Raw genomic sequence first — 15,326 nt, 5'->3', positions numbered from 1 at the left:
GGAGCATTATTTTGTCAAGCTCTCTACATTTGGAGCTGGGCTGGGGTTACTCACCCCTTTTCCCTACTTGGTTGAGAGATACTCTTCCCTCATCTCTCGTGGTACCAGTTCCTGGATCCATCTTGGGACTGGGGTCGAGTAAGGCTAAGAGGCCTTTGGTCCTGGAAGAGAACATAACATTGCCATACTGGGTCGGACCAAGGGTCCATCAAGCCCAGCATCCTGTTTCCAACAGTGGCCAATCCAGGCTACAAGTACCTGGCAAGTACCCAAACACTAAGTAAATCCCATGCTACTGATGCCAATAATAGCAGTGGCTATTCCCTAAGTCAACTTGATTAATAGCAGTTAATGGACTTCTCCAAGAACTTATCCAAACCTTTTTTAAACCCAGCTACACTAACTTCACTAACCATATCCTCTGTCAACAAATTCTAGAGCTTAATTGTGCATTGAGTGAAAGAATTTTCTCAGATTAATTTTAAATGTGCTACTTGCTATCTTCACGGAGTGCCCCCTAGTCCTTCTATTATCCGAAAGCATAAATAACCGATACACATTTACTCATTCTAGACCTCTAATAATTTTAAAGAGACGTGGAGCAATGCACCTAAACAGGATCCATTGGAGCCAGAGAGGCATGTCAGCACCCAGGCAGGGGCTCTGCACTGGTTCCACATTACTGCCTAGGAAAGACAAAGCCACATCTGCACAGGTGCTATGTTATAGAGCCAGTGCAGCTTTTTTAACCAGATCTCAGCCCCATGAGTGCGCCATGTGTTGCATCAGTGCAGTGCACCCACTCCAAGGTGCCTTCAGTGCACTCTATGCAGGGATATACAGTAGTACCGCATCTTATGCCATTGGCACAAGAAGCTGCGGTGCCATCTGAGAAGGCACAATCTGATCTCTGCTGGCACAGAATGCAATAAAGAGGTCCCAGTGCAAAAGATGGTCTGAAGTCCAGTTCCATTGGCACAGAGAAGTTTGGAGTCAATGGTGGTGCCGAGATTTTTGCCAGTGTTGCAGAGTGAAGAAGAACCCTATATGAGTCTGTGGAGGATATAGCTTCAACCCTAGTGTAAAGGGTACATCAATCCTTGGACCAGTTAACAGAGTTGTGAAGAATTTATTTGCCTCAACACCTGAGGACAGAAATAGGAGTTTTGAGCTTTTCATTTCCAAGATGGAAGATGTTTTCCCACATAGTATTGCAGTTTGACACCAATACATGACTCAGCAAAGGAGTTGCCAGCCATAGGCCTGAGCTTACAGAATGTGAAGCTGGTTTCTCCTCTCCCAGGAAGGTGGAGAGAGTGAAAAAGGGAGTCCCATCAGGTGTCAGAGGGCAGAGAAGGGATTTTGGCCCAGTCTGCCTATTCTTCAAAAGTGCCCTTCCGAGGTAATGGAGGTTTCCACACCCTCTCACCATCTTCATTATCACAGTTGTGGCTTAGCATTTTCTCCTGGTTAAGGTGGAAGAAGTCTCTCTGAGAATTCCATCTGATCTCTTACTTGACTTGCCTCAGTATATTTCCCCTCCTGAAGATCTCTGCTACTCTAAATTCTTGAATAAGCTAGTGAACATTAAAGTTCAGAAACTGACCTGAAGATGGATGTCTTTGAACTGTTGCACTTCCTGCAATTGCTAGTGGATTCAGCAGTGATTCCAATTTGCAAGAATGTGGCTGTCTTACATCTCTTATCTGCCGATGGCTAGTAAGCTTGACCTGAAGTACAGTTTGCAAGCCGCCTCTGATTTTGAAGTAGTCCAGCTTCCTCTCTACATAGTGATAGTATAGTCTGCTCTCAAGCAGTCCAAGAAGTCTTGGGAGTATTCCAAGATGCCTCAGAAGAAGGATTCGAAAATTCTAGATACCTTCGACAAGAAGGTGTTTCAAAATTCTATGCTAAGCACCAGATTGCAGCTCACCAATTATATATGGTTCAAAACTCACATGAGTGCATTAAGAAGCTGAAGCCTGTGTCAGTCATCAGGCCCAGAGCAAGCTGACTTTCATAGGGCAGTTGATGATGGGGGAGGAGTGAGAAGCATCTGTTCTGCAAAGTCTTTGAAGTGTTTGATACTACGACCGAAACTTTGGCAGCAGTCATTGGGGCCCAAGACTGACTTGGTTATGAGCTATTGATCTACATGAGGATATTCATGATTGCCTGGCAGATGTCCCCTATACCAGAAATAGTCTGAGAACAAAGACAAGGAGACAGTGGCCCAAAGTAAAAAAACATAAAGTCATGATATAGTCACTGTCTGTGGATGAAGGTTATCATCTAACTCTGACCAGATTTCCATTGTTTTTTAAGCATCGGTTTAAAGATGCCTCTTCCTTGCTTTCCAATGTCATTAGGCCCCTCCTGCTCTATAGTCAGTTAGGGGGAGATAAAGGGGATGGAACAGCTCCTCTATGAGGAAACGCTAAAGAGGTTAGGGCTGTTCAGCTTGGAGAAGAGAAGGCTGAGGGGGGATATGATAGAGGTCTTTAAGATCATGAGAGGTCTAGAATGGATAAATGGAAATTGGTTATTTACTCTTTTGGATTATAGAAGGATTAGGGGGCACTCCATGAAGTTAGCAAATAACACATTTAAAACTAATTGGAGAAAATTCTTTTTCACTCAACACACAATTAAGCTCTTGAATTTGTTGCCAGAGGATGTGGTTAGTGCAGTTAATGTAGCTGGGTTCAAAAAAGGTTTGGATAAGTTTGTGGAGAAGACCATTAACTGCTATTAAGTTGTCTTAGAGAATAGCCTCTGCTATTACTGGTATCAGTAGCATGGGATCTACTTAATGTTTGGGTGCTTGCCAGGTACTTGTTGCTTGGATTTGCCACTGTTAGAAACAGGATGCTGGGCATGATGGTCCCTTGGACTGACCCAGTATGGCAATTTCTTATGTTCTTAAAAGGAAAGACATCAGGGGAAGGCTCCACAGCAAATACTTCCAAATTGGGTCCAATTGTTTTATGAAGCTCAAACTTGACTCCCTGCCGCCTCTGGTGAGGGAGAGGATGCAGTCGTCCTTGATGGAGTAGCAAAAAATTGCAAGATTAGTGGGTCTTAAAGATTGTGGCTACCACTTATATTTTTCTTGCCCCCTCCAGCCCAATGGTTTTTGACCTTCAATTCGGACCCATCTCAATCTGCTCAATAGCAACAAGAATTGGAGTTGCTTTTTAGACATGGGGCGATCGAGCTGATGCCTTTTCAGGAGCATGATCAGGGATTCTCCTCGGTATTTCCTCATTCCCAGGAAAGGGAAGTTTTGAGACCTATTCTGGATTTATGAAGGTTGAACAAACTATTGGGTTAAGAGAAATTAAAGATGAACACACTCCACATGATCCTCCGCAATTGTTCCCTCTGGCGGTGAGGCCCTTGGTTGCCTGCTTGCTCTCAACCCATCACCATCATAGAGTTTGATTTTGCATCCCTTTTGATTAGAGCAGATATGTCTAGCAGGTTCCAGCATTGACTCTCGTGCAAAAGGACCATTTCTATCATGGACCTCTGGAATAGAAATGGTCCTTTTAGGGAAGAGAGAGAAACTGAGTTTTCGAAAGAAATTAGAATCATCGAAAGACTGATGCATGGAGGCATTGACCTTGAAGGACCTCTGAGCTGCACTAATGGAGGAAGTGCTGAAAAGAAGAATATAAATCAAATAAGTAAATAGAAATAAAGCGTCATAATCAATTCCGTTGATTCTGTCTCCGTCAGGGAATACGGAGGCAGGAATTTGACTGACTTTTCCCCATCGAAGAAGGCTCTGGGTTCTGCTTATTTGTCTTAGATGCCAAAGCTTCTGCAGTTTCCCTCAATGTTCAGAATGAGAACTACTTAATGTCTGTCTCAATACATGTGATGCTGGAAGGAGGAACAATCCAGTGCTGCTGAGAACCCCCATTAAGCAGTCCTGCAGCAAGGAGATCTCATCCTCCAGGCATGCAGGGACACGCAGCAGTCTCCACCGGTTCTTATGTCAAACACCAATCCACCTCTTGTTTCCAAACAGGATGTGGTCACTCCTTCTGCCTCCCAGTCGATGTTGGCATTGGTGATCTTGGAAAAGGGAGTTGGATAAAGATCCAGCAGGACTTGGAGAAGGCACTTCAGAGCTTTGGTGTCAGGGCACTGAGGTAGATGTTGTCTATCCTTAAGCCACTGCTCACTTCCCTCCAGGTGCTCACCAGTGATGCACCAGAGCAGACGCTTGTGTCAATGCCTGATCCATCTTTGATGCCAGGAGAAACATTAGCTGGACCGTAGCTGATCTGTCTCCTTGGGAGAGGAAGCTTCCTTGAGATGTTGTTCCTTGGGTTGCAGGCCCAAAATGCCTTTTGCACTGGCCCAAGACCCATTGGCTGAGGACAGAGCATCTAGTGCAGCCTTTCTCAACCTTTTTACCTTGAAGGAACCCTTGAAATAATTTTTGGGTCTCAGGGAACCCCTGCTTAAAAACTATTATTGCTCATGGTATGCTAGTGTGATCAGTTAGTTGTAGATATAATAATCTAATAATAATTTTAAATAGTCTTGAGTGAAGAATATGTTTTTTTTTCTGTGGATCTGTTTTTGGCTAACTTATTAGCTTACTCTTTTTGTTTAGTTTCCCCTCCATACAATTTAAAAACTCTTGATCTTTTATAGGCCTATATATGCATGAAAAGTGTTATTTTTTAAACTAAAAATAAAGAATGAAATGTATTTCTTAATTTTGTATCAAAACTAAGATAAGCACATACGGATTTCATCTTCAACTGAAATGAAACTATTTTTGTCCTTACTCTTGAAGTTTGTTAAGCAAGAAAAAGCTTGCTCGCACATCTAAGAAATTGAAAGCTGCAACAAAATGTTCATTGCTTTCCTGCGAATGGTAGGATGCAACATGAAGTTCCAAAAATGGTTTATTTTTTTCAAGCATGATCTCTTGAGGAACCCTAGAGTTTCACAGAGCCCTGGTTGTGAAAGGTTGATCTAGAGAATACTTACCAGCAGACTAGGGATGCTTCCGAAGAAAAAGTACCTACAAGTCTCCCCTTTGTCCCTCCATCAGAGAGAAGGAAGTCCCCACCTGAGGACTTTGTATGGAAAAAGATGGCAGTCATTCCATTTATATTACAGATGGAGGAAGAGTCCAGGACCAAGATACAGGACAGTCTCCAATTCGGGGAGCTCCATAAGGAAATTGTGGCAGTCCCAGTTCAGAAAATACTTCAGGAAGCACAGATAAAGATGTGAGAGAACCTTCTCTTTGTAGCTCCCATCAATAGGAAGGTAGATATGGTTTATCTCATACAAAAGGCACTGTGATAGTCAGATCTGCTCTGAAAAGGGCCAAGAGATCTAGAACCCACTCCTTGATGCCCCAGGGCAGGGATTCTAGAGTCTTAGATAATACTGGGAGAAGTTTTCCAGGATTCTATGTTTTTCTCCACATAACTTGCCCCATTAAGAGTTGGGAGGACGTTAATGTGTGACATTCTGAAGCAGGTGCAGGGCTGACCAAACAGCTTCCTCAAAAGCATCAAGATAAATAAAAACAAATAAATAAGATGCCATTCAGTCACTAGTGGCCAAAGGGTTGGCGTACATAAAACACATGTTCCAATCTATCTTTGATGTTTTTGAAATGACATTGAGTTGCTGCTGCAGAGATAGGGATAAGGATTTGCGTACGTACTTGGCTGTGAGTCTTGGATAGCAATTTGGAAGTGCAGGACAGACTTAATGACATGCCATGCACAAGAGAATCTCTTTGGAGCTAGGGATACGGATGCGGTGGCACAAATCAGGACTCATTGTGCTATGCTCCAGCAACTCTTCATGGGTACTCGGGACCTGGTCTCCTCTTCCAGGAGGTATTTGAAGCCGGGGCAGAGAAGGCACTTTTTCCACCTGAGGAGGCATGATCCTCTGCCTCCTCAGTTGCACATGCAGTAGGCCCCTCGTGCCCATTTGAGGCAACAGATGGCTCCTGAGGTCCAGACAGCAACCCAATCAACTCTAGCAACAAGGTTATGACTGGATCACAGAGATCCCAGTACCCATGCCAGAGGACCTTCTAATCGGGGAAGGCTGTATTTTTATGTAAATCAGTGGCTCAATGTAACCTTGGACATATGAGTCCTCAGCATCATCAAAAGGGGGTACAGAAGAAACCTATTGGATTTCCCGCCAAATCGACCACTAGAACCCAGTTGAGGTCATTCACTACATCAGGAACTGCGTCTCACAAAGCTGTCCTCCCTTTCGTTGGCTAGGGTGATTAAACCTGTTCTGAGTCAGAGTGCAGGGATTTTGTTTCCTAGTATTTCCTGATTCTGAAGAAAACAGGTCTACGATGGGACAGTATCCTCCTAAGAGCCTTGAACAAATGTCTCAAAAGAGAAAAGTTCAAGATGGTTTCCCTGGGTACCTTAATCACCTTCCTTCAAAAAGAATATAAGATATGCTATACTGGATCAAACCGAAGGTCATTCAAGCCCAGTATCCTGCTCCCAACAGTGGCCAAGTCACCAGTATCTGGCAAGTACTCAAATATTAAATATATCCCATGCTACTAATGCCAGCAACAAGCAGTGGCTATTCTCTATTGATTGATAGCAGTTTGTGGAATTCTCCTCCAGGAACTTATCCAATCCTTTTTTAAATGCAGATACACTAATTGCCTTAACCGTATCTTCTGGCATTGAATTCCAGAGCTTAATTGTGTTACTTCCTAAATTCATGGAGTGCCCCCAGTCCTAAATTCATGGAGTGCCCCCAGTTTCATCTGCCAGGCAGTGCTCGATGCTCTCCGAGATCTATAGCCATCGATGCCGGCCCCCATACCGGCACAGACACCGGAGCCATCGATATTTGCACCGTTGCTAACCAGGCTGGATACACTCATCGGTACCCTTCCAATACAACTCGGGCCACCGATGCCAAAGCAACCTGCAAAGGCTCTGAAAGCCCTGATTCCCATTCTGGGGTCCTCAGACGATGAAGGCATGGTTTCCAGTCCTATGTCACCGATGCCTGAACTGATGCCTGGTCCATCAGGGCTCTCGGGACTGAGAGGCCCTCATTTTCCATCGATGCATCCAGTGCCGCCGAAACCCACATCGGTGCCACCGCATCTTCCATCGAGGCCATCGAAGGATCCATCTGTGCCAACCCGTCCTACTGTACCAATCTTTTTCCCTCCTTCAGGATCTTGACAGACCTTTTCTGACACATGGGAAGATGTTGACACAGACACATCCATAGAGGATATCTTATCAGAACCATCTCCTCCAGAAGAAAGGAGAAAATCTCCCCCAGAAGATCTCTCCTTGCCAATTTTGTTAGGGAAATGTCAGACACAATTCCCTTTGAACTCATTACAGAGGAGGACACACGCCACAGAACATTAGAGGTTCTCCAATTTGTGGATGCACCGAAAGAAGTGATGGCTATCCCGGTACACAAAGTGCTGGTAGATCTGCAACATAGTATCTGGGAACATCCTTGTGCTGTTCAACCAGTGAATAAGAGGACAGATGCAACTTATCTGGTCCAACATATTCCTGGATTCCAAAAACCACAACTGCCCCATCAGTCAGTGGTAGTTGAGTCTGCACAAAAGAAGGCCAGAAGACTGCGAACAACACCTCCTGACAAGGACCAAAAATTCCTTTATCTTGGGTCGCAAGATGTTTCAAGGTTCTATGCTAGTGTCATGGATAACTGCATACCAACTTTACATGACACAGTATCAAAGGAATCATTGGAAGTAGGTTCAGGGAATAGCCAACTCTCTTCCCCAATAGCAAGATAGTCTCAATGCCATACTACAAAAAGGCCTTGAGGCTGGGAAATATGAGGTTCATGCTGCTTATAACTCCTTTGAAACAGCTTCTCTCATGTCAGCGTCAGGAATCAGCGCCAGGCGGTGGGCTGGCTAAAAGCTTCTGATCTGAGACCTGAAGTCCAAGACAACCTTGCCGATTTGCCATGCACCGGTGAAAACCTATTCAGCGACAAGATACAAGACTCAATTAAAAGACCACAATGAGACCTTGCGGCAATTATCAATGGTAACTACAGAGGCCCCTTCTTCTGCAAGAAGATCCACTAGAAGGGACACTAGGAAACAATTTTATCGCTCATGCAGATACCCACCTGCATCTTGCACGAGGCTAACCAGGCCATCTCAGAGAGCACGTCCTCGACAGCCCAAGACATCGAGGCCTCAGCCACCACCACAAACAGGCCAAGCCTCTGGATTTTGTAACCTATCCAGAGAACAGCAGCCGTTCCACAAATCCAGATCCTCTTTTGCCAGTAAGAGGTTGAATTCATCATTTCATAACCAACTGGCTCAACATTACCACAGACCAATGGGTGATATCCATCATAACCCATGGATACCATCTACATTTTCTCATGGTATCCCCAGACTCACCACCCAATCCACTGTGAATACACAAAGATCACACAAGTCTTCTAGAGTCAGAACTGTCTACCCTTCTGGGCACCAGGGCTGTGAAACCTGTGCCATGGGCACATCAGGGCAGAGAGTTCTACTCCCGCTATTTTCTCATTCCAAAGAAATCAGGCGGCCTCTGCCATCTCAACAAATTTCTACAAAAAGAAAAGTTCAGGATGGTGTCCTTGGGCACCATGCTTCCCCTTCTGCAAAAAGGAGATTGGCTCTGTTCTCTGGATCTTCATGATGCTTACGCTCACATTCCAATATCCCCACATCACCGCAAGTACCTGCGTTTCCTAGTTGTACATCAACACTTTTAGTGTCCTGCCTTTCGGACTTGCCTCGGCACCCCGTGTATCTACAAAGTGCCTAGCAGTGGCTGCGGCCCATCTACGCAAGAAAAGCATACATGTCTTTCCTTAGCTGGACAACTGGCTCATCAAGAGCCAATCCAAGCAAGGAGCTCTCGACGCTCTCAAGCTCACAATCAATCTGCTACACACTCTGGGATTTCTCATCAACTACCAAAAATCCTAGCTGACTCCATCTCACCTCCTGACTTTCATCAGAGCAGATTTGGACACCACAGTGGCAAAGGCCTTCCTGCCCAAATACCGCGCAGGCACGCTCTCCAGATTAGCTGTATCTCTACGCACAAAGAAAACAGCCTCAGCCCATCAATTCTTAAAGTTGCTGGAACACATGGCTTCCACGGTCCACGTCACTCCTATGGCCAGACTGGCCATGAGAATAACTCAATGGACTTTGAAATCTCAATGGCTCCAAGCCATTCAACCACTTTCATCCTAGATTCAAGTAACCCACCAGTTACGTTTATCGCTTCTCTGGTGGACGAACAAAGTCAACTTGCTAACAGGTCTACCCTTTCAGCAACCAGTTCCGCAAATAACTTTGACTACAGATGCATCCAACTTGGGTTGGAGTGCTCAATGGAGTGAACAATCTTCAAATTCAAGGTACTTGGACACAGCTCGAAGCAACATTTCAGATCAACTTCCTAGAGCTTCGAGCTATACGTTATGCTCCTATATGCATTCAAGGATTGCCTTTCACACAAGACTGTACTCATACAAACAGACAACAGAGTTGCAATGTGGTACTTGAACAAGCAAGGCGGCACAGGCTCTTATCTCCTCTGCCAAGAAGCCTCGCAACTCTGGGCCTGGGCCTGGGCCTGGGTCCTTGCACACTCCATGTATCTACGGGCCACTTATCTAGCAGGCATGCAGAATGTGGTAACAGATCACCTCAGCCGACAGTTCCATCCCCACGAGCGGTCTCTGGCTCCTGTGGTAATGACCAGAATCTTCCAACGCTGCAACTGAACTGAAACACAAAGTGGACAGATTCTGCTCCCTGCACAGGCATCTGAACTGAAACACAAAGTGGACAGATTCTGCTCCCTGCACAGGCAACAAAACAAGTTAGCCATGGACGCCTTTGCTCGCCCCTGGAACACAGGCCTCCTATATGCGTATCCCCCGCTACCACTGATAGCCAAAACTCTCGTGAAGCTACAACAGGACAAAGGGTTAATGATACTCATAGCCCCAGATTGGCCTCAACAAGTATGGTTTCCCATGCTTCTCGATCAGAGAACCCATTCACCTGGGCACAGCACCCACTCTCATAACTCAGAACCAAGGCATATTACGCCATCCGAACCTTCAGACCCTATCCCTCACAGCCTGGATGTTGAAAGCTTGATCCTCCAACCGCTCAACCTTTCAATTGATGTGTCTCACGTACTTGTAGCCTCACAAAAGCCTTCCACACGAAAATCCTATCGTTCTAAGTGGAAAATATGCACCACGTGGTGCACGCAAAAAGGTATCGACCCCTTTTCCTGCCCCACGCCATCTCTATTAGACTATCTCTGGCACCTTTCAGACTCTGGTCTCCAGACTTCTACAGTGAGGGTACACCTGAGTGCTATCTCAGCGTACCACAAAGGAGTTGGGGATGCCCCGGAAACAGCGCAACCCCTTGTGAGCAGATTTATGATGGGCCTACTACAACTTAAGCCCCCTCTAAGGCCACCAGTCACTGAATTGGACCTAAATGTAGTACTTACAAGGCTCAAGTGCTCCCGGTTTGAGCCTGTGCACTCCTGCGATGTTAAATTTCTTACATGGAAAGTTCTCTTCCTAGTAGCCATTACATCTGCTCGAAGGGTTAGTGAATTACAAGCACTTGTCACATACTCACCCTATACAAGGTTCCTACATGACCTATGTACTCACCCTAAATTCTACATGACCTACGTACTCACCCTAAATTCCTTCCCTTTTTCCCAAAGCCTCACTCTCACCAGGGCGAGAGAGTTTTACACATCTTGGATTGTAAACGTGCACTTGCATTTTACCTAGACCACACTCCAATCCACAGGAAATCCACCCAACTCTGTTTCTTTTGACAAAAACAGACTAGGAGTTGCAGTGGGCAAACAAACTCTCTCCAACTGGTATCGAATTCTGCTATGAAAAAGCAGACCTTCCTCTCCAGGGACAAGTGAAGGCACACTCAGAGCCATGGCAACCTCAGTAGCACACTATTGTTCAGTACTGATTGCTGACATCTGCAACATGGAGCTCTCTTCACACATTTGCAGCACATTACTGCTGGGACAAGGAAGGATGTCAAGACTCTGCATTTGGCCAATCTGTCTTGAACTTATTTCCAGTATAATCCCAACTCCTTCCACATCCACCTGCAATGATTTTCAAGCTGCCTCATTTTTACCAATAGTACACCAGTTGTTGTGCCTGTTGCACAAGTTGTACGCTGTTGGTCCATACAAATATGAGTCAGCCTGTAGCTTGCTAATCACCCACATATGAAGACTACCATCCTGCTTGTCCTGGGAGAAAGCAGAGTTGCTTACCTGTAACAGGTGTTCTCCCAGGACAGCAGGATGTAGTCCTCATGAAACCCACCTTGCCACCCTGTGCAGTTGGGGCCGAAACGTTTTATTTTATTTTTTCGCACCTTTTGCTACAAACGAGACTGAAGGGAGACCCCTGTGGCTGCAGGGATCATGGCATGCTGGGCATGCTCAGTGTGCCAGTCAAAAGTTCTAGAAACTGACAAAGGTTTTCCGTGATAGGGCTCCATCCAGTGACATCACCCATATGTGAGGACTACATCCTGCTGTCCTGGGAGAACACCTGTTACAGGTAAGCAACTCTGCTTTCTCTGATAGCATCTCAGTGGAGTCATAGGATCCAGCTTCCTTCTGTTAATGGGAAGTTTTTAAAAAATCTATCATTTTCTATACTTACTTTTTGTTGAACTGAGTAACAGTTGGTTAATTGTCATATAGGCCCCTTGCAATTTATGCTTACCTTTTTCTTTAAAGCTTTCCAGCTGTTTCTCCAATGCATGTGATACAGGTTATATGACCATCATGTATGAAACTCCATTGTTCTGCTGTTATAAGATTGAGTGTTCTTGGTCACTAATTTCACTTTATTGGGGAGGGAAGGTGTGACATGTTAACAGAACTTAGGACAACTTTATCCTCCCGGGTTCATTCAGTAGTACAAATTAATATCAATTTGTATGCATTTTATTTTTGCAGAAATTTATCCAGCATCACCAATGCCCAATAACATATAATTCAGATTTTAAAAGATGTCTATAGCTGTACGTTAAGGCACCTTTGCATTGATCATTATTTTTATCTGACATGTATTGTAATAAGGTATGAATCAGTCACAAGCAATACCTTGAGTACATTTTGTTTTGATGCCATAAAACTGGAAAGGGGAGGAAAGTAAAATAAAATTAACAAAAATCAGTTAGCTTTCTTGGTCTCTAAGAGGCAATAATCAGTCTCTATAGGCTCCTGCAAACCCTGCAGGTAATTTTAACCAGAGTTTACAGAAATAGTATTGTTTTCATTCTGTGGGTACTTTTGCTTTGATTATCACCTAATGAAAAATTACCTGTCTACAGTTAATTTTTCTATGTAAAATATTGCATGTACTCCTGAATAAACACAAGCATGCACATTCCAATATCCATCGCCAGAACACCTCTGCGGCTAGGTTGGCCAATAATGAAAGTCCTGATATTTGTGGGATTTTACCCACAGAAAAGGCTTACATCATTGCTTTCCCTTTGTGCAAAATTTGGGAAGTTATAAAACGTTATACACAGGAGTGAACATTTCTGTAGCTTGGGACCAGAGATTTTAAATGTTTAAGAAAAAGAGCTGTTAAATATATTAAGACAGCCATTTATGTGGCTGAAAAGATTTGTGGAAAGGAGGCCATAAGCATGTGTCCCAGTTTTTTGTAACACCCTGGAAACTGCTGCAGAATTTGCCCTTTGCTTTTGACATGGAAGTGCAGGAAACTGCCTGATAAACCCAGTGGTGCTGGCCCAGGCTACTTCTCCCCTTGCTATCATGGCTGTAGGTGACCTTCCTCTTCCCTGCCTACAGCTGCAACGGATCAAGTCACCTCTTTCTCCTGCCTGCAGTTGCCAAAGACCAGCGTGCCTCCCTCTCTCACACTGCTACCGAAGATTGGTTTGCCTTACTGCTTTATTTCTTTGCTGCAGATAGGGTTTCTTCCTTCTCTCCCTCTTCTCGCCAGTCTTTGCCACTGTCCAGGCCCTTTCCTTCTTCCTGCTACTGCTGCAGCTCAGTACTAGAGACTTAAGTACTTTGTTTCAGCCTGAAAGCCTGTTCTTAGATCATCTAAACCAATAAATTAATGGAAAAAATATCAGATTTCTTTTAAGCTAGTTAATTAAAAAAAATATAAGTTCCTATGTACAAACCCTTTCTAAATTGGATTTGTGATTTCAGGTGGCAGGTGAGCGGTATGTCTACAAATTTGTCTGTGACCCAGAAGTGCTTTTTGCTGTGCCATTCCCTGACAATCAGCGGCCATTCTTGAAAGTGGAACCGGATTGCCACATTGCTGAAGATGACACTGTTTCTCTGACACACTTTGAAGAAAGCCATGCTTACCTCTTGGATATCAATCAGTGCAATACTGTCCCCTGTTCAGAAGACTATGATTATTAACCTTTTGATGGGAAAGTATTTGAAAAACAATATTGACCAACAGAGCTATAAAACTAAGCTCTGACAAAGGTGAAATATTTTATCTTTGGTGTAGAGTTCTGGTCACTTGTAAAACTGGCCCTTGAAAAGTATCATTTTACAAGCCTAGACTGCTGTCCATTGGGACTAGGGAAGTGAATTAAGAGACTGTGTGACTCAAGGAATAAAGCTTAGCAGTGAAAGGAAGGACTAAGGTGGGGAAAAGGTTTAAAATTCCTCATTGCCAGAAGACACTGCTGTGAACATGCACAAAGCAACCAACTTTTGTATTGGGAAAACGCTCTTTGGAATCATAGAAATGACAATCCATTTTGCATTGATAATACTCATAGCTGCCTTTTACTGTTTATAAGGGCTTTGATTTGCACAGACAATTGTTTTAAAATGTAAAAAAAATATTTTGTAGAGGTTTTCAGTAATGCGTTGGAACTCAAAAAATACTGTTCTCTAACAATCCAGGAATAATGTTTGTAGATTTTTTTTACTTTTTCATAGAAACACAGAAAAGGTATACTGTCATTCGTCAACCATGAAATTGGTGTTCAAGTGAGTCCTATGTATTTGCAGTAAGAAGCAATTCTGTAATACAACCACAGCAAGTTTATTTTACAAGAGAAGGAGAAGAGACTACACGGATATGCTAGACAGTATTTTCTTTTCTTTTTTTTCAGTGACTTTTTATAAAATGGAATTTTTAAATTAAATGTTAGTTTTTGTATTTGGTGGTCAATGTAGACATCTCATTTTGCTAACAGCCTTAAAGATGAATTTTTAAAAGGCTACATGCAAAAAAAATGCACTTTCCTAGCGTGTAACAGATGGACTCAAAACAAATGGGTATAGTGTGCTCGTGCTAGAAGTTGGAGACTGATCTGACATCAGCACGGGTACATATACCCCCGCAGGAAGTGCAGCAATTCAGTAATTTCCATCTCCAAAGCAGTTTGGAGCTACCTCACGCTCGCTGAGCGTGTTTCCAAATTCTAACGACTAAATTCCTAGAAGAAACCTATTGAAGCAAGCCCCGCACTCCTGTGGTGATACCAGGAGGTTCCTCACCCAGTTGTTTCCCGAGCTGACTTCCGTGGTCCCTCGGAAGCGAGAGCCTCGGTCTGGTGGCCGGTTCGCGGCAGGGACCTAGCCCCCGAGTGAGAAGGGCTCGGGCGCGGCTTGGCCCCCGAGCGAGACGAGTTTGGGCGCGGCCTGGAGGCAGCCTTGGTCCCGGCGTGGACTTGGCCCCCGAGCGAGACGGGTTCGGGAGTGGCCTAGAGGCAGCGGGCGCACTTCCTTATGTGCGGCGGTGAAGGTACTCACCCTCTCCCCCCGCAGCCGGAGACCGCCCGGGTCACAGCCGGGAAGCGCCGAAGAGAAGGTAAGGCGTATATCTTTACTTGGTCTCCGAGGAAGTGTGGACTAACTGGGCCTGCCTACGAGGCAGCATGCCAAGGAGGTCGCCATTTTGCCTGCCTACTGACCTTCGCCAATAATTGCTAAGCGCACGCGATAGGCGCACGTTGTTTGCGCATGTGATGGGCGCCCGTTCGCACATTGTAAGCCGCCCGTTTCTAGGCGCACATTTATAAGACGCCCGTGTATGGGCGCACGTTTCTAAGACACCGTTCATAGGCGCATGCTGTTAAGCGTTCTTGTTAAGCGCACTTTATTGGGCGACACCGAATTTCAGGCGAATGGAGCATAAGAGAGCCCATGCGGCCGCAGAGCCGACACCTCCAGAATCTGGCATGAAAG

General features: G+C 44.7%; 1 protein-coding gene across 1 annotated transcript in view; it reads left to right on the top strand.

Moving 5' to 3' along the window:
* Nucleotides 1–14,454, top strand: part of ETV5 (ETS variant 5) — a 168,066-nt gene extending 153,612 nt beyond the window's left edge. Inside the window, exon 12 of the mRNA XM_029606457.1 lies at nucleotides 13,317–14,454. Coding sequence (XP_029462317.1) covers nucleotides 13,317–13,538 — 222 coding nt within the window. The 3' untranslated portion in view covers nucleotides 13,539–14,454. The remainder of the gene's footprint in view (nucleotides 1–13,316) is intronic.
* The last annotated feature ends 872 nt before the right edge of the window (nucleotides 14,455–15,326 follow it).

The sequence above is a fragment of the Rhinatrema bivittatum genome, chromosome 6, assembly GCF_901001135.1.
Source record: "Rhinatrema bivittatum chromosome 6, aRhiBiv1.1, whole genome shotgun sequence".
NCBI classification, from domain to species: Eukaryota; Metazoa; Chordata; class Amphibia; order Gymnophiona; family Rhinatrematidae; genus Rhinatrema; species Rhinatrema bivittatum.
This window is presented reverse-complemented; position numbering and strand designations above follow the sequence as displayed.